Below are 20,064 nucleotides of genomic sequence, written 5' to 3'. Positions count from 1 at the left end.
GCTGCCTTAAATGGTCTCAGACCTGTACGCACGCAGAGACAGATTTCCTGGAAGGTATTTCTGAAAGCCAGGCAATGCCCAGCATTCGAAAGCTCTGAACAAACCATATAACCATGGGGGTTCCTCCATCATTAGTATCAATGTCCATTAGGGTGGCGGCTCACTGTGAAAATGAGCATCCGAACTCCACGGCTCTCACCACTTAACCCCAAGCCTCCACGTACATTCCTTGATTATTTTTCTCCTCCACCTGCATTAAGCGCCACGCTCAATGCGCAGAAGAGATGTATCACGTGCGATGAAAGCTTAAACTCCCAATCTTCAGACCCAGGAGTCTTAATGAACACCTTGTCAAATGAGCAATTCAGGAGCATTCAGGGCGGGGCTGGGGGGGAACCTGGTATTTTGATTGTAATTTCTAAATCCATTTTTATCCCATAGAGATAATGAAAAATAATAATGAAATTGTAAGAGCTGGGTTTTTTTCCAGGCAAAATCAGCACCTTAACCAAAGTGCTCAGAAAGCAGTCCAGGTCACAGACCTCAGGGTGGGACCACAGGAGATGGCTTACGTGTGTATGATGGGTTATGGGTATGTTAGTTATGAGACACAGGTACGTACACCAGATTCCCTGCACAAAACTGCACTTAGCAGGTACCTGCACAGCTATTTGCTTCCAAACTGTAGACCCTCTTTGCAGGCACGGAGATCTGCTGTTGCAGGTAGACAGAGATGCACAGACACTTTGCAAAGCCCTGATTTAAAAGTTTTGAAAGCGATGGGGGAGGATGCATGTGTGCTGCTTGCCCATCATCACCCTAGTAAAGCCTACATATAGCACTTCATATGCTCCCTGTGTACTAGTTCCGGGAGAGAAATGTAGAAAGAAGAAAAAGGTATGTCTACAACGCAAAATGCAGGCAATCCTGGATAAATCCCTATGCAAGTTAGCATCCATAGCCACAGCCAGAACTATTGCAATGTAGCCATCAGCTCGGTTCATACCCTGAACTAGTATCTCTGACCACTGCTGGGCACACACTGGACCATGCCAATAGTTGTTATCAATTAGTCTGGGGGTCTTTCACATAATACTGCATTGCCCCAGATCCCTCTGATGCCAGAAAGTGGAGCTAGGGGAGAAAAGGAGGTCTGGAGGTTACCTGATCCGGATCCAAATGCCAAACCCTCTCCCCTTGGCTCGCCTTTGCAAATGGACATCAAAGGCACTTTTATGCCCTGTCTGTTTGGGATCTCACAGGCCAGCCCCAAATGGAGTCTGTGGCATAACAACATCTAAAAGTTATGGGCCATTCTGTAAGGGGATGTCATTGCCATATAAATATTGTGCCCAAGGCTCTGGCCTCACGCCTCCAAACCCTATCCAATTATCTCACATGCTAAGTGCCTTTCGCACTTCTAAATCCTGCGGTCGCTTTCTGAAGGCTATTCTTTGGAGACAGCTCTGTAAAATGCAGCAAATTTGCAGCAGCACCATGTTCTTACATAAAGCATAAAGCAGTTCACTGCACAATTACCATTTTTTCCCCTGGCAATGCCAACAGCCCATAGCAAATATCCACTATGAACAAAAGCACCAAAACATACAAGACAGAGGAAACTGATGTCGAGGAATTCCATTCTGGATTTGGTGGGGTTTTTTTATTTTCCATCTTCTACAGAAAAATAAGGATTAGTAGGGATGATGATTGCACTTTATTGTATGCATTTTATTGTTTAATACACTATGGAAGAATCATTAAGACAACTCTTTCTTAGCTCTGGTGGGAAATAGCAACTAAAAAAAAAAAAAAAAAAAAGGATGCAAGTTTTGGTTAATGGTTAAAGGGTTTTCTTCTCTTAACAAATTCACCAGATATGCATGAGCCCCAGAAAATAGCCAAAAGCACATTTTTTACTTTTTCTGCCTTTAGATAGACACTACAAGTCTAGATTCACTTCACCCTACACAACCTATCTAAAATTTAACCATCTAGTCTCACATTATCTGAGATTATGAGGTGTTATGGCTACAGGCAGGTGAAACACGTTCCTGGCTGGATGGCCACAGACCGGCAGTCTCAAACCATGTCTTCTTTTGAAGACAGGAGCAGTGATTTGAATGAAAAAGCAAGCTATCACTAGCTTCAGCCTGGACTCCCAGCCCAAGAGCAAAGATGCATCTCAGAGAGGAGGCAGAGGGATAACTTGTTGGAAAACCCTGCTGGGACTCAGGTGGGAGGCTGGTGCCATGATGCTTGAGTTGGTGAGGAACAGTGCTGTGAGGTACAAGCAGCAAAGCAGGACGCACTAGGTCTAATTTAAGGATTTTTCCCATGGTTCTCCCCAAATCTCACTGCTCATGCCCAGAGCGTGGGATGATACTGGAAATCTAACCATCCCCAAGGCCCAAGAGTGATCCAACGCGCTGCCAAATTACCACGGAAATAGCCAACAAGCCTCATTTACCATGACTTCACCTTCTGACACCCCACGAAGCAGAAACATGTTTTTTAAAAGAAAAAAAAAAAAAAAAGCAAAACTCATTTTGCACTTTGCAGCGTGTTCTGTAATTAATCAGAATTGTATTGCCAGCTTCTAATGATCGAATCCCACTTAATCATTTTAGAGCCTCTTGGCTGCGTGACGTAAGCGCCACAAATTAGAACCTAAGGGGGCCTTATGAGCATTCATCATGCATCCTTCCCGAAATTAATGGTACAGTCTAAGCACAGCCAGGCCCCATGAGGTGCTTAACATCCTATGCACAAGATGTAAACTCATAATCATCATCGCAACACCATCAAAGAAATACTCCATCAAGGCTCATTTTGCGCTTGCTAAACATGTGTTTTCCTCACTTGAAACTAGAAAAGGGCTTGAACTATAAATCCCAGGATCAAAAACATCCCTCAAACTTTGAAGAGTTTAGATCTGAATCAGAGATCAACGTAGAACATTATGCAAGGCTTCATCTGAAATGAGAATAACAGCGTGTTGGAGGATTTGAAATGCCAGCAGCTTTTCCACAGTGCTCCAAATCTTCTCTGAATTCTAAAACTTCAGATTCTCCATCACTCCAGGACATGTTGACTGGAAGCGACAATGCTCTGATGAACCCAAATGCTAAATCAAAGGCTCCCAAATCTTAGAGCAGAGCCATGGTTCATTCAGCTGGTTTGTGAGCTCTTAATCTCATCTTCAGCAGTGTTTCCTCCAAGTTTTTTTGGCTTGTTTCTAATGGAGCCACCTCCTGATGTCCAGGCTGACAAGGTCCAAGGACAATAGCAGAATGGCTCGAAGCAAAGCAAGACCCTATGGAAGAGGTAGTTTCAGTAGTCAAATGCCCAGGGTGTAGATGCTTTACATGGCCGAGAACTTCTCAGTGACCTTCCCAGGGCTGCTTAAGATGGGACAATTGCAAGATTTACTTCTTGCCTCTTTAGGCTCTATACTCATCACGACACAGCCTCTTCACTAAAAGTTCGTACAACGCATAGCAGAATGGCTTCCTGAATTTGGCAAAGCTTTCTCTGGATACATCTTCTAGATCAGCTCCAGCACTTTAGGAAGTGCCTCCATTTTTACACCACAACCTGAGAATGCTGATTTTCCCCTCATTTCTTTATCCATTCTCAAGAGTGACAGTGTGAGAAAAAGCTTTTCTTGCTACAAACACAGGAGGTAGATGCTCTGCCTAACAACACAAAATAAACCATCAATCAGGAAGGGTTTCAGCACATCCTTAAGCTTATTTGCTTGTTCCTTTGTTTTTCTTTTGTGACCAAAAACAAATAGGAATAAGAGTACACACACCCAGACATAGAAACAAACCATTTGGGAATTCAGAGCAAAAGCTTTTCAATGTCATGGAAAAGATCCAGAATTTGGAATCTGGGTGAGAAGAGCTGATTTTTAATAGTCACCAGGAAAATGCTTTATAGGAGCATCCCTTGAATCTCTGCACTGCATAACAGCTACCTCCATGGGCTCCAGGAGCATATGGTCTGCTTCAGGAAGCAAGCCCCTTCGATGGTGACTGGGAGCCCACATTATCATGCGTAATGAGGGAAAAATCAAGTGCAAGTCACAGCTGGCTCAGGATCATGCTGGTACTTGCATCTGCCACTAGCAGCTTCCCAAGCTCCCTACATGCATGCTCCTCCTGAGCAAAATCTGAGGTGCCCCTAGGTGCATCTAAAGGAATGCTCTGCTGAAAACATGACACTAGAGATGTTGGCTTGTCCTTGGCCTAAGAGAGCACAGAAAATCCTCTCATGTCTGCTCAGCTCTAATAGACATAATTTAATCTTCAACCTGATCAAAAAAGGTCCACTGAAGAAACATGTACGTCAAATCCAGCATGCTCTGGATCAAGTCCCTTCTGCTACTGACCCTTCCCAGCCCCTACAGCAGTGCACACAAAGTCACCTCCTTCTCTGATATATAGACCCAAAACTGTGCCTAACTTAGAATATGAATGGTAGAGGGTTTGGGTTTTTTTTAAGTCTCCACAGATGTCTCCAGTGGTGATTATTTAAGTCTGTTGATGTTTTACTTATTGTATCACCACATTAACTACCTAAGCCTACTCTTACAGCTGAGACGGCATTTCCATTCCAAAACTCCTCTGGGGGAAATTACGGGAGACTGGGGAAGGGAAATTATATGCAATTACCAATAACGGCTACTTAGAATCTCTCGATTATTATTTTTCAAGAACATTTTAGAAAAAAAAAAACACACTCAGCTGGACATCAGTTAAGTTGATCATGTAAGAGAAAAAAAAATAAAGAGTTGTTTGCAACCACTGCCAGGCTTTCAGTCTTTCAATTTTCCCACTTTTCTATGCTTTTTGGGCTTTCTAGCTATCAGAGCATATACCCCAGAAGGTGTGTGAGTGTGGAAGAACAACTCAAAACAGGTACTCCTGGATATTCAAGGTGTGGATACCTCCACAGCCATGACTGAGGTACGCAGCTCAGGGGATTTTGCTTGAATAAGGACATTGCTCCACAATGACAACTCAGCAAGTCACAGATCTCAACCGTTCTACATTTTGTTCTGTATTCACATGGTTTGCACCAAATAGTTGGATGATGTCAAATGGTGGCTCAACACAGAGCTCCAGGGCCAGTACTTCTCTACCAAATCTTTATTAGGAGCCTCATTGGGTCTTTAACTGTAAAATAATTTACATCCTTCCATCCCTTGGCACTGAAATGCCTTAAGAGGAGGACTTTTCTGGTCTGTGCAATGGATGAAAGGGGTTTTTTCCAACAATTGTCAAAGCAAGATTTTACCTAAAATGTTCTCAAAGGTACCTTCCAAAAATCCACCCCATTTCACCTGCTGCTAAAGAACAAGGAATCTCAGGAAATCTCTACTCACAGAAAAGCCTGATGTCTGTCCACAGCCTTTTCCTGCAATATTTCCTTGGAAATACGACTTCTCATTCACAGTCTCTGCCTCGCACTGCAATTACTCCTTTCCTCCCGTATCTTTGTTCCTCCAGCACAACTTGTACTATATGTCAACTCCAAAACCAATGGTTTCGTCACAGCAGCGGCTGCAGTGTTAACCTGCCGACTGTGACCAGAATTGCAAGCAGCAGAAGGCGAAGCCGTGGGGTCTCAACTGCTTACCTTAAGCCCTTCGAGCGCCCTAAAGGGAGCTCGAGTCCTGACAAAACGTGCTTTCCTTGCAGGAGGTCAGGAGCCACAGGAGAAACTGGTTCTGCCAACACTTTGGGCTGGGTCAGACAACTATTGCGTCTTAGCACTACTGAAAGGAGTTTTGCTCCATCAATCTTTGCCACAGATGAACATTTTTGCTAGGCAAAGGGCTTGGGCTTTGATCCGTACAGACACAATCTCACACATTGCCTAATAACACTAAAAAAAAAAATTAATTGTAGCTCTACATGGGTTTGGACAAGCAAAGCTTCCTCAGTTTCTAATACAAACCTTTTCTTTTGTCACTGCCCATAGTGTGGCACAAACATCATAAAAATGTACTCCAGCCAAGAGGAAGTAATTTCAGTTCCCACTACAGAAACAAGTGCTTCCAGATCAGTGGTTGGGGGGGAGAAGGAGGAAAAAGAGAAGAGAAAAAAAAAAGCACTTTAAGCACTTTTATTCCTTTTCACAGCAAAAGAAGCTGAGAAATGCTCCATTCCACGCACCTGTGTCCAACCCCACCATCCCATGCAAAGGTGCATCAGTGTCGCAGTCTGAGCGAATCCTCAGCTCCTTGAGCATCCCTGCCCACAGATGCCTTTCCAAAGTTAGCTCTACCCCTCCTACCACCCTTGCTTTTACCTCCCTACTGTGTCGTATTTGCTCTTCACTTGCGTGGTCCAGCTGTGAAAGAATCAATTGGTTACAGTCCTGCTGTTCCCAAGGAAAAAATCAGGTCTCTGAGGAGTTTTTGGGGTTTTTTTTAAAGTATTGCAAAGCCATGGAGCACAGAGCTAACATATATCCTGATCTCTACCTGGCCATTTGTTGTGACAGTGAATCATCAAGCAATGATACGAGTGCACCCGAGCCCCAGCTTTGCCAATAGCCTGAGCTGGAGGAGCATTTCAATCTCCCTTCATAAATTTGTGCAGCAAATCAGTGCAGAAGCGTGCAAGCCTCACTGGGGCCAGACTCCAGAGCACTTCTGGCTAGTTCCCACTCCTTCAAGCAGCAGCAAACTGTGTGCTGAAGGCTTCCAAAACTCAAAAGATGCCTGCTTGCTTATATTCAGAAATGACCGACATACTCAAGCGATCTCCCTGGTGGATAATGAAAACCTCGGCTGGGGTCCCATAACACCTACAGCTGGGTTGGTAGAGGATGGCTGGCTCCTCAAGCTGTAGGATAAGGGAAAAGTCAGACTCTGCTTTCTGCCTTGAAAACCCAGATGCGCACTGTAGGGGCAGGATGAAACGACTCATTCTTTGATATTCAAGCATCTTCCAAACAGGGGAACAGGTATCAGGAGAAAACAAACAGATCCGCGTACAGTGCTGTGTACAGAAATGAACTAATATCAAGCTTGACTGAAAAAGTTGATTAAATTAGTTTAATTTAAAAGCCCAAACAAACCCTGAAGGAGGCTCTTTGTTTATTGCTTTTTACTGACAGCACACGTTACTGAAGAAGCACCATGTGGGCATGAAATATTTATTCATTAAATCTTTCATAAAGCTCCACACTATTGGCTTCTCTCAGGATATATTTATAACTTGTCAAAGTCCACGAAAATCACTGCTTTTCTTTCTCCCACCTCCATCCCCCTCCAGACTGTTTATAAAAGGATTAGGCTTTCAGTTTTCATTGCAATAAGCCTGATCCTCAGCTCCACTGTTGCTTGTACACAAGGTGCTGCTTCCTTAATCGTAACAGGATAGCTGTAATTAAAATAGTTCAGCCTTCCCCATACCACCCAAAACGGACTGGTGCCACAAACCATCCTCCTGCTTTACCATGCTCCTGCCATGGGAACGCCAACATCATTCATCGACGGAGGAAGGCACCATCCACCGGCAGCAATACATGGAAATAAAAGTCAGGACAGAGTTCACCCAAGCAAGGGGAAAGCAGGCAGAATGTACATTTATTTCAGTATCCGTACGTCCGAGTCATTCGTTACCAAACTTCATTCCACTGGTGAAACCCCTTCTTGAACCTTTCCCTGGCTGTCAGCCAGCCTAGAGATTAAATCCATGCTCCAAGTTGGGTTAATAACACACCAGCGTAAACAGTGCTATATTATCCCCAGTGTTAGCTGTAAAACTATGTAATACTGTTTTACTCGATTTACTGACTATATAGCTCAGCCCAGCACAGGAACGAGGATAGGTTTTACTTATAAATGAAAGTGCTTTCCACCCATAAGTGCGCAAAAATCCAGGATTTGCATTAGGACTGTGAGGGGACAATTGTGTCAGTGAAACTGTCACCTCCCTAAGAAGTTGCACTGGTACCTAACCTGGGTGCAGGCCAAATCTAATTTCTCCAGATACTCCTGAGCAATTAAAAAGAGCACCCCAAAAGAGATGCTGAGTAGGCACTTCAGGTGCACTGCAGGGTCCTGCGTGGTTTTGGTGGCCGCAGTCACTGCCTGCATCCCTGCCTTGTTGGACCACAAGCTGTCCGGTCTGGCCTGCTCCTGCTTCCCTTACTCCATTTGTTTGTGAGAATAAATAAATATGAATACAGCATAAGCAGATGTCGTTGTCCCTGGAAACTAGGCTTGCTGGGTATGTTTCTGCTGAAAGGGCTTCTTACTGGAAAATTAGGTTTTGATTAAAGTGTGTTCTTTTCTTGCTTTTAATAAACAGAGTCTACTTCATGTGCAAGCTTTGGGTTTGTTGTTTGTTTTTTTTTTACTGGAAACCTAAATCATCTTGCATGGCTTTGTTTTTTCAGATGCCTGATCCTCAGCAAGGGCTGAGCAGGCACAAGAGCACCTCATGGGGCATCGAGGAGAAGATATCTCAGGATGACTCCACAAGGAGAGACCAAACCCTCGTGAAAGTCTAACCCAAGCCAAAGGGCAAGGAGGGACCAGCACCCACGTATAAATCCCATAAGGCACCACTGTAGCTCAAGACAACATTTTAGGTATTTAATCCCAGCAACAACTGTCCTGACATTTTTGAGGGGAAGAACAACAACTTCTTTCTAAAGGAAAATATTGACAAGAACAAAGCAGAGGCTTTGCATTTATGGGTTTTGTGAAGGGGAAAAACACCTTTTCTAAGCCATTTCCACCAAAAACTCAACAGAGAAGCACAAAGAGTGACCCCAGCTGATGAGGCTTCCTCACAGGGGAAATCCTCCCCTTAGCAGAGAGCCGATGGCCATGTACCTAAACCATGGCATCACTGTAGAGCCTCGTGGCAGGTACGTTCCCTGAGTATCACCTTTCCACTGTGCTTGCCAAAAACTTGAAACAAAAGGACTTAGGTTTAACCAAGGATTGATATTTCCCCTCAATAGCCTCCATCACTCATGACGGTCCCAGCTAAAGCCAAAGCAGCGCACACCTCACATTTTCCACTCACACAGCGTTTCTTTATCCGAGTTTCACAACAGAAACACCAGGATAAATTATTTACTCCCAAGTCCACCTTACAAACCTGCCAGCATCTCAACCCTGCAAGGTTCTCTGCAACTATGCCTCTAGACCTGAAAAATTATATCAAAAGGAAAATCAAAATGGAAAAGGTTGACCTCCAGCCCAGCAGGCCTGAAGGTGCTCAAAAACTCTGCATTTGATAAAGTCTACAACTCAAACTTTTTGCAAAGCCTGTCCCACTGGCCAGGCTGTGCCACCTTTGCACAACAGCTCAACAATTACTTACATTCCCAAAAGACACACGGGGGCCTGTTACACTCAGTTTACCCCAAAAGGGCCTCACTTGGCAATATTAAGTCTTTCAAAAGTAGCTAAAGTCAGCAGTAAATCCAAAAGATTTGCAGTTTCACACAGTAGAGAAAAGACCATTTTCCTCATTAAGGCAACATTATCCTGATGCCGCACGAGAAATGGGCTAACTCTTGAATTTTTACATCCCAGACTAAGCCATCTGACTCATGTCAAGAAAGGGAAGGAAAAACTCCCGTGAGTGCTCTAATGAAAATATTTACTTCTTGGGAGTGAGTCTATGAGGGGCTACATGGGGCCGGCAGGGAGATACCAAGCCACGATATGCTCCAGCGATCTCCAGCTGCTGCCAACTCCCAAGAGACATCAGAGTCAACTGGCATGGCTCCTCCTAAGGCAAATTTCAGCCCAAACACCCCCAGGTCTACAGCCAAAGCTGGCATTATTTTTACCTCCCTTCCTCTCCTCCCCTCTGCCATCATTAGGACAGCAAAGAAAAAAAATGCTATTTTTTATATGCTCGTTAAGTATAATCTGCTAAATGTTCTATGCCAATGCATAAAGCTTCCTACTATGCTAATAGAATATTTAATTGACATTTATTTGCTGACTAGTTATTTATGCTAACGTCACCCCTGCATAATTAAGAGTCTGCTAAAGTCGACTTGAAAAGCACACATAAAACACTGTACTGGAGTCATTTGCAGTATTTAAAATAAAGAAACCCTGCAATTTATTTACATTAGGTTAGTCTAAGCTTGGTTTTGATGGAATAAGAAGATAAGGATTGGGCAAAGATCTAAAAAAAAAACCACAACCAATCTATATACTACTTTAGAAATATCCACAGTCTTTGACAGTACAACCTGCCAAAGAAGATTTCCGAGTTTCATTTTACTTGGCTCAAGGGCCCAGTTCTTAGCTGATGTAAAACAGCATAAGCTCAGTGAATGCTTACTGATTTTCTCCCGCCTCAAGCTCTTAGGAAGTAATATTTCAGGTGAGCTTTCCGTGAAAGAGCTAAACCGGGGCCAGATCTGCTCTCAATTATACCAGTAGAAAAGCAAACTCATCTCAGATAAGTCAGTGGAGGCAAGCCAGCTCCTCACGGAGATAAAAGGAGAAGTCCACCCTGCCCATCTGATCCCTCTACCTGCGCTATAATCACAGGCCTGCAGGCATAGTTTAAGTTTTATTTCCTCTGGGATGAGATAACCAGGGGAAAGTTGGCTTCGGTTAAAAAAAAAAAAAAATATCCATGATCACATTTTCTGAGAGAGAAGCTCTGGAGGCCCTCATGTATTTTCAGAAATATTATCTCTGTGTCACACTCTGAAGAACCTGTGGACAAGCTTTGCGGACACAAGTGACCTCCCAGAATAATGCTGAAAGGCAAGCGTATGGGCCACATGAGGTTCACACGTGCCTACTTCTCAAACCTGTCCAGGTCCCTCTGGATGGCATCCCGTCCCTCAGGCATGTCTACCACATCACTCAGCTTGGTGTCATCCACAAACTTGCTGAGGGTGCACTCAATCCCACTGCTTATGTCACTGACAAAGATATTGAACAGTGCTGGTCTCAATACAGACCCCTGAGGGACACCACTTGTCACTGATCTCCACCTGGACATTGAGCCGTTGACCACTACCCTCTGGACACGACCATCAATCAATTCCTCATCCACTGAACAGTCCACCCATCAAATCCATATCTCTCCAATTTAGAGAGAAGGATGCTGTGGCAGACTGTGTAAAAGGCCTTACAGAAGTCCAGACAGACAACATCTATAGTTCTTCCCTTGCCCACTGATGTAGTCACTCAATCATACAAGTCCACTAGGTTGGTCAGGCAGGACTTGTCCTTGCTGAAGCCATGCTGGATGTCTAGGATCACCTCCTTCCATGTACCTGAGCATATCTTCAAGGAGAATCTGTTCCATGATCTTCCCAGTCACAGAGGTGAGGCTGACAGGTCAGTAGTTCCCAGGGTCCTCCTTTCTACCCTTTTTAAAAATCAGTGCAATGTTTCCCTTTTTCCAGTCACCAGAGACTTCACCTGACTGCCATGACTTTTCAAATATTATGGAGAGTGGCTTGGCAACTACATCAGCCAATTCCCTTGGGACTCTGGGATGCATCTCATCAGGTCCCATAGACTTCTGTATGTTCAAGTTCCTCAGGTGGTCACTGATCTTCTCTTACAGTAGGAGGGACTTTTCTCCCCCACTCCCTGCCCTGCAGACCATCCACTCAAGAGGTGTGGAGGGAGAGATTACCAGTGAAGACTGAGGCAAAAAAGTTGCTGAGTACCTCAGTCTTCTCCTCATCTGCTGTTACCAGTTTGCCAGTCTTGCTCACTTTCTTTGATGTTCGCTCTCTGGATCACATACCTGTAGAAGTCCTTCTTATTGTTCTTTGCATCCCTTGCCAAGTTCAGGTCCAGCTGCACCTTGGCCTTCCTGACCCCATCCCTATACAACCGGGCAGCATGCCTATAGTCTTCCCAAGATATCTGTCCTTGCTTCCACTGCCTGTGCATCTCTTTATTGCCCCTTATTATCTTGCCCTTATTTCACCTGATGACAAGCAGCACCATTCAAGAGGGACTCACTTTATGCCAGGATCAGGCTTTTCAGCTTTAATCCTCCTTATATTGGTGTAACAGAGAAGTAAAGGCTGCTTCCCTACACATAATTGCAGCACGACTGATCATCTTGATCACCAAATCCAAGGATAAACGGTGTTCAGAGGTTTTTCCCATCTGTTCCACTTCATTGTAAAATCAAAGTACAGCCCTGGTTCTCTCTCTGCTGTATTTCTTTACATCTCCAGTCTCCTTCGTCTCCTGGTTTTACACGGTGAGCAGACTCAAGCTTACCGCGTGGATCTGCACACAGAAATGCCCTATTTGAATTTCCATCTGTCAATAACATTAAAGCAGAACCACCACGGCAATTACAAGTGTACACAATAATCTTGTCGTCCAGTGTCTTTAGCACATCCCAGAATGCATTAAGATAGTGCCAGGAGAGATTCAGCTCTGTTGGCTCAGCTGTAAATCTGCAATCTGTACAAAAACACCCAAGTGTCAATCAAAAGACGTTCCTGCTCTCCGCATGGTTCACAATGCATAATTTAGCTACTACGCTTGTCAGGTTCTCCACGCTGCTCTTCTACCCGATGGTAAACGTGTTCACTAACCCAACTGTCATCAACAAAGGCAAACAGCACATGGAGATAACAGGCTAAGGGAGGCAAGAGACCTCTTTTCCTTTCACAGTTAAAGAAATTGCTAGTAAGGGAAAGTTTAGTTAGACTTAAATTTTTAATGCTCAATGGGTAAAACATCTCAAGGGATGGAGGATGTTGAAAAACAGCCGTATCGGTGCTGTGCTGAGGAGGAGAACAGTGTTTGGGTAAGACATAGGAGGGGATAAATGCTGTCCCTGTTTCCATTCAGGCTAATATAATGGGGAAAGTTTAACTAACTGATGGAAAGTCTATGTTACATCGTACCCCTGTGGTCCAGAAAACAAAGCCTACTATACCACCACAGCCTTGCCACTGTCAAGAAACTTTGAAGCAGGTTATCCTTCCTCCTGTGAATTATGATTGCTGAGGGGCCTTGTCAGAAAGGACGAAGAATTCACACTGAGCTACATCAGGCAGTAGCTACCCACTGGTCTGCACCACAGTTAATACGCAATAAAAAAATAAAACAAAACAAACAAACAAAAAAAAGAAATCTCTGTCCCAGGACGTGACTTTAGAGCTGATCAGTGCCAAAGCTACAGACCATAAGGACAGCTTCACACTTGCCTCAGCTAGTTCATGAATAAACATCCAATTCATTCAAATGAGTTCTATATTAACTAATTTAAATAATTTTCATTTTGCTTTGAATGGTAAACAGATCTATTCTGCCAGGATAGTTGAGTTTGCAATTCAAATTACACACCGATTTGTAATGAGAAAAATATAATTAATGGCAAAGCTTGAAGTAACTACAATTTTACTCCTTTGATTTCCTGCAGGGAAGGAGGGGATAGAGGGCGAAGCTCGCAGGCACACGCTCACTCATACCGTCCTTTCATAAGCCAAGACATTTTATTGCAAAGTCAACTATTTGGCTTGAGCAGTCCTATTCCAGTCCATTGCATCATAATGTCATGGGAGGACATAACATGACTTGACATTATACTCACAGGCACCATGATGCAATGCTAACGTCACCCAATAAATCATCATGTAACAGTCTGTAAATTAAATGACTTCCTTCTATTGGGATCATAAACAATAATTATTTGGCAGCTGCCCCTTAAAAGCTCTGTGTATGCAGAACATTAAATCAAGCTCTATTGATTTGCTAAACTGAACCGGTCCATTTTTTTGCATCTCTTCCCCATCTAATTAAATTCTTCGTCCTATCACTCTGTACCATTCTTCTCTGGCATCACATTTATAAGATGAGTGCCGATCAGCCCAATCTGATTACTAGGCAGAACCAGAGCATAGTCCCAGTGCTGGTATTTTGCCCATTAAACCAGTCCTTCTTCACAGATCTCCTTTTTTAACCAAAGCCTTCAGCTCCTGATTAAAATCAAACCTTAATGACAGATAACTGGCCATGCTGTTTGCATGGGCTTGCCAAGAGATACCCTCATTGTTATCAAAATGTGCAGAATCAGGCCCTTAGAAAATTGTCCTTGCAATTTGAAGCTGGCTTTCATTTCTTCCAAAGGTTTGGCAACAAAATAGTGTGCAATGCTAAAAAAGGCAAAAAAAACCTCCACGGAGTTCATAGAGAACACCACTTTCTCAATAACAATGTAAAGCCTGATCCTGCAGGCTTCACCAGCTAAACTTCTCAGCACTGCAATGAAATTTGGCTCATTAAGATAGATCAGCAAAGCAATTAAGCACAGGACAAACTCCAGACATCTGTAGGAGTAGTAGGAAGTCTAGTACTCACAAGCTACTTTTAAAAGCCGGTCAGAGCTCAGTTCTCCCTATGGAAGACAAGGGGCACTCTTGAAAATTCAGCTTCTTCCCTGTGTTGTCCCAGTGGGAGCTATGATCTTTCGAAAACCCACCTTTGAACGCTGCAGGCAAACACCCAGAGGAGCTCTGCCATTTACGAGCACATTTTTTCCAAGTGACGAAAGTCCTGAAGGCTCAAATCCTCCTGGGCATTTTCAATGCCTCATTCCATAATACGACTCAAGCTCTCAAATGCTTAAGTCTCTTTTGAAATTACAACCTACGCATTTAATTTATTCCTTCTGAAAGCTATACTAAGATACAATCAATAGAGTTTATTCCCGGTGAATGGGAGGAGGCGGGGGGAGGGGGGAACAAAACAGGGCAGTTGCCCAAATTTAAGGCCCTGGTATACGGTTACATCACCCAGCCAGAGGAGAGAGGAGGTTTGACGCACTGCACATTTACAGTCATTCAAGCAAGACAATTCACACAAAGTAGCCACAACCCAAAGAGCAGATTCCAACATTTCCATGAAAAGCAGTTGCCTCTGGTTATAAAACAATCGTTATTTTCTATTACAACTGTCGATAAGATCTCTTACCCCTTGACCCTGGCATTTTGAGATTTAGTTTATGGCACTGTACACCTTTCTGGTAACACTGATTATAATCCATGTAATACAAGGTAGTTTAAGAGACCAATAAAATAAAATATCTAACCCTTCTCACATCAGTTTGATTTACTAGTGCTAAGCCAACAGATTTCTCAGCCATATTTGGTCTTTAAGACTTCAATCTTCTATTTATTCAAAAGACACAGACCAGAACAAAAAGGTAAGTTTAGCTCAGAGGTCAGCACATGAGAGACAGGAATGAGCCCATTTCAGCCCTGATCAAAGACCGTGTCTACAGCTCAGTTCAGTGGGAGGTCAGGCAACACCTGCACCAGGAGAAATCACACAAGGCACAGAAACGGCACATATATTTTTTCAACGGTCACATGCAACAGAAAGTAAAACAATAACTTCAGCAGCAGAATCTCTAAACGGGACTTTTCTTAAATGCATGCACAAGCTGGAGGCTAAATATTCATCTCTTCTTCCCCTGATCCAGAACAAATGGGATATATGGTGGGAATACGTATGAGTAGCAGTGACAAGTATGCCTCTGCTTGGAGCTATGTAGTGGTAAGAATACACAGCTGCTCCATTGTTGTACACAGCCAAAAAACCCCACATTTTTCTTAACACTGGGGATCAAAATATATTATTAACAAACCACTCAGTAACCTACAGCTCTCACATTCAGCTTTTGTGTACCTAAGAGTTGTTAATCAGGACATGTCCTAACCTATGATGACCAAATTTAGCCACCTTTAATGATGCCTATCTACCATCAGCGTTAAAAGCTGCAAGAATCTGTCAATGGGAAGTTTTAAACTTTCAGGGCAAAATACTTGAGTGCAGAGCCAACTTCTGGTTTTGGTTACACCCAAACCAATCTTGCTTGTTTTAGTTTATTCTCATTCTGAATTTCATCCCTCCTTCCTACAAGAACAGGAGAATTTTCTCCCCTAACTGAAAATCATGACTTTGCAATTTAGCAGTAAGTTTCCTTGTTAAGACAGCTTCCTATAGAAATGCCTTCTGTTGTTAACAACTAGAGCAAAACCGCCTTTGCTAGAGGCCGACTGGCAAGTCAAATCACCCATTGACCGGTGGCGACCTGACCCTGACTGCATCACCCAACACCAGTTGAGGATCTGGAGCACCCATTCCAGATCGACTGCAAGTCTGGAGATTAACCATCAGCCCAACACTAGAGCATGACCCTGACAAAACATGCAGGACTTACCATCTGGAGGCATCAGGACCTTGTTATTCTGTGTACACCAGCCAACGGGGTGAAGATCTGCTGTCATCACGTCACACCAGAAATCCGCCCTGCGGTCATCTCCATAGCCACAGTAACGAAGCAGTAAGAGTTGTCCACACGTTGTAATGATTGTAGCCACCCAATATGTGTCCGGATTGCTCTTGTTGGCCACTTCTAATTTCATGCCTGGTTGGAAACTGCTTTGAAGGCTGATTTCAACCTTACAAAATGAGAAAGGCATGGTGTTACCTTTTCTTCTCTGAAGGGAGACCCCTCCCCACCTAAGCAATATAACGCTGCCCCTAAAGAGCAGCTCTGGGATAGGACATGAGTTGATTGTGCTCCTTAAACCAACCACCTCCCTCACAATCTGTTGGGGCAGGACCTTTCCTTCCTCATTGGCATATATCCCATCATGCAAAGTCCCACATGCTCCAAAGGGGTGGTAACTTCAGGGGCACTACATCTGAGTAAGGACTGGTGCCCATCTTCACATCATAAAATCTCACTAATGCCTGGGAGAAAGGTGGTGTAACTGAAGTGAAGTTGTATTTCCCACTGCACAGGTCCATCAGGCAAATCACAGGACACATGCAAGGTAGAAAGGCCAGTACTAAACACACCTCAAGGAGTTAAGCTCAAGTCGTATAACAACACTAAAGCACCTCTTGAGGCTTGAAAAGCATCAAGGGCTGAATGCTGTACCAGGCAGACCAAGAAGAGCGTTTCCACTAAATTCATCCCCAGCAGCTCAACCCTCAACCAATTTTCTCTCTGGTAAATAAGGTATGACCCATGGCTGAAAGATGCAAACAGTTTGGGTCACTGTCTTACCACCTGATGGAGATGTCACTTCCATTTATCTCACCAGTGACAGGTGACATGTAACTTGGAGATGCCAGTGCATCTCTTCTAGGACACTGCAGGGACTGCTGTTAAACACTAGGGCCTACTGTACACACATCATAACATATCTTCCAAGGGCCAGGGGGATGTCCCTAGCTGCTGTTGATACATAAGAGGTGGATGTCAGTCTGCTGGTTCAGATGGCAGCCTTGTCTTCAGAAGACCGTCCAAAATGTAGCCTGTTATTTCCTATGAGATGCTTAAGGACAGGTTCTTGCAGGTTTCTTAGTACCTTATCTCCTACTGAAACCAGAGGGATTATAAAGTCTGGTTTAAGTCTGTCTCTGCTTAACTTCTCGTTTAAATGAGAGGTTAAAATGCCTCTTGTAGTCACAAAGATAAATACACAGTCTACTTGGCCACCTGAGGACTTCTCAGACTTGGGGATGCCCAGCTGCAGAGAAAACACTGCTCCTCTGGGATGTCAGGCAGTACTCTCTCAATCGTCTCACTCCAGCTTAGGACAGAAGTGCTGCCCAGCCAAAGCCATTTATTATTTGTATTTGACAGCACTCCACGTGCCTTTATTTGTCACGTCCATCAGCATCAATGTCTGGAGTCACAGAAGAGTTGAGGTTGGAAGGGACCTTTGGAGATCGTCTAAGATTGAAGAAGGTCTGTGACATTTACTACTTAGTCAGAAAATAGGATCTTGACTTTTGCGATGCTAAGGGTGTTCATAAATAATCCAGGATACACGTTCATTTGTAGTTTTTCCTCCTTGCGCTCACTGTAAGTAAAGACCAAAGTGGTATTCTGGAGGCAAGGGACTTGCGACTGGAAATCACACAAAGAGGGGAAACAGAGAGATAATATAATCTCCTCTGATGGCTTTCAGGTTCCTGGCCAACCCAGGTTTTTCTGAGGATCAAGTTTCAGATTGTGAAGCATGGTCACTAAGGACTGTTCCCAGTACTAACTTGTCTCACATCGACAGTCTCAGGACTGAGGTGCTGTGAGACACCACAAGGAGCAGGATCAGCAGGATGAGGTGGGCACCTCTGTGCACCTAAAGACATCCTTAAGGGCTTCATTAAGCATAAAACCTTCACTTGGATCTGGTATTTGGGCCAGGGCCCCAAGCAGAAACCTGGAACAAGATGCCCTCTCCAGACAGCTGCTGGACCAAGGATAAATTAAACAATAAATCTTTGGCATTGCCCTGTAATTCTCCTTACGGTCCTTTGTCCTGCCATGCTCTACTGTTGTTAAAATGGAAGAAAAATAAGAGACGGAGGATTGCGTTATTTTTTCAGATGTAGATGGAAGAGAGGCTTTCCATCACTGAATCTCCTTAACACCTTCAAAACAAGTTATCCTGGTTTGAAGTGGAGACAAAGGTGTTTTAATGTCATAAATGCAGTCATCCAAATAAAGACTTAAAGGAGCAACAGGTAATTTCAGAAACTTTGCTCTCGCTGCAGCACAACTGCACTGTTCCCAAAGGGTATCTCTGCCAGCAAACAGACTTGGTGTTAAGGCAACATAGAGCATCACCTCTCTTCCTGCTGAAGGCGTCCACATCCTCCAGCGCATGCAGACCAACAAAGTGAAGCTGGGAGAAGAGCCAGCATGACTGATGAGCAGCTGTAGCAGAAAAAGCTGCTACCCATATCCGATGAGTCAGGTAGGAGGATGAGCAGCACCATCCTCATGGGATTTGCAGTTGAGGACAGAAAACCACCATGACTTGTTGTGGCTTTACTCAGATCAAAGCATCACACCACCTCCTCACTAGGCCTTAACATCTCTGATGGCACAGTCTCATAGCTGAATGACAAAGATGTCCTGGAAAAGTCTACCAATGTGGCCACACATGCACACCCTCAAGTGTGACAAAGAACTCACAGATCAGCTTAATTTCTGTCCAATGTCCTCATGTGATATCACACACATGGAGTGGAATAGAAGAGGTTAAACAACTGGCAGTGGATGGAAAAGCTGGTCCCAAACAACAATATCCTTGACTGTGATGGGCTCTGCTTGGAGACAGAGTCCTTTCTTCAAAGCATGTCATCGCTCTTCTGATCAGCCAAGATTTCAGAGACTTCGAATGCTACTTGTGCTAACACGGACCAGAGCCACGGACCATGCTGTACCTACCATGGCTGTCTCTGTGAGCTATGTTTTTACCCAGGAAAAGCATCACCTACCCAAGTACTTGGTTCTCACACTCCTGAGACAGCATCTCCCTGCAGGAGACTTAGAGATGGTTTCCTATGGGCCATGCTGGACTCTAGTGTTGAGTGACCCTGCTAGTCAGTAAACCCTGAGCTAAGAGGACAACTTTGGAGAAATAAGGCACTCTTGTGAGATGAACCTCTACAGGTTGGGATGGACAGCAATGAATAGAGAAGAAAAAATAGATTAAAATAAAAAAAAAGTGCATTATGAGCAAAAGGAGAGTTATAAAAGCCCTCAAAAATGGAAAATTTGAACTCAAGGCAGAGGATAAGGCAGTGGCATAGACATAGCACTCCGAGCTGTGATTGCAGACAACGCAAACACATCAAATTCACTTAATCAGCTGGGCTGTTGCATGCACAGAGGGACAATTTCTCCCCAAAATGGTCAGGTCCCACTTCAGTTCTCCAGGGACCCCCTGAAAACCAGAAGAGGGAACGCGCACAACGCCAGCAAAGCTCAGACAAAGCACGTACGTGTTTGAAGGAGGTGTGGGGAGCAGCACTGGCTCCTGTTTCCTCCAGGAACTCGTCCCAGTTGAAGTCTGCGTCCTCAATGCTAGAGCCCTCATCTGTTCAAAAGAAAAAAAAAAAAAAAGAAAGAAAAGCAGCCTAAAACACAGCCAAAGAAGGCAAAAGTTGTGCCAAAGAGTTCAGGGTGAGAATAGCAACCAGTATAAACATCAACACAAGGGAAAACAGAAAGCTTGTTTTAAAGATCTGTGCTTATCTAG

The 20,064-nt window shown here is 44.0% G+C and overlaps 1 protein-coding gene across 1 annotated transcript in view; it reads right to left on the bottom strand.

The window, feature by feature from the left end:
- SFMBT2 (Scm like with four mbt domains 2) overlaps positions 1 to 20,064 on the bottom strand; it is a 101,047-nt gene that overhangs the window by 76,275 nt on the left and 4,708 nt on the right. The window contains exons 2-3 of the mRNA XM_074168200.1: positions 19,808 to 19,902; positions 16,221 to 16,461 (exon numbers count right to left, since the gene is read on the bottom strand). Of these exons, the coding sequence (XP_074024301.1) occupies positions 16,221 to 16,461; positions 19,808 to 19,902 (336 nt within the window). The remainder of the gene's footprint in view (positions 1 to 16,220; positions 16,462 to 19,807; positions 19,903 to 20,064) is intronic.

Source organism: Numenius arquata, chromosome 2 (assembly GCF_964106895.1).
Source record: "Numenius arquata chromosome 2, bNumArq3.hap1.1, whole genome shotgun sequence".
Classification (NCBI taxonomy): domain Eukaryota; kingdom Metazoa; phylum Chordata; class Aves; order Charadriiformes; family Scolopacidae; genus Numenius; species Numenius arquata.
Note: the sequence above shows the minus strand (reverse complement) of the source record. Positions and strands in the feature narration are given on the sequence as shown.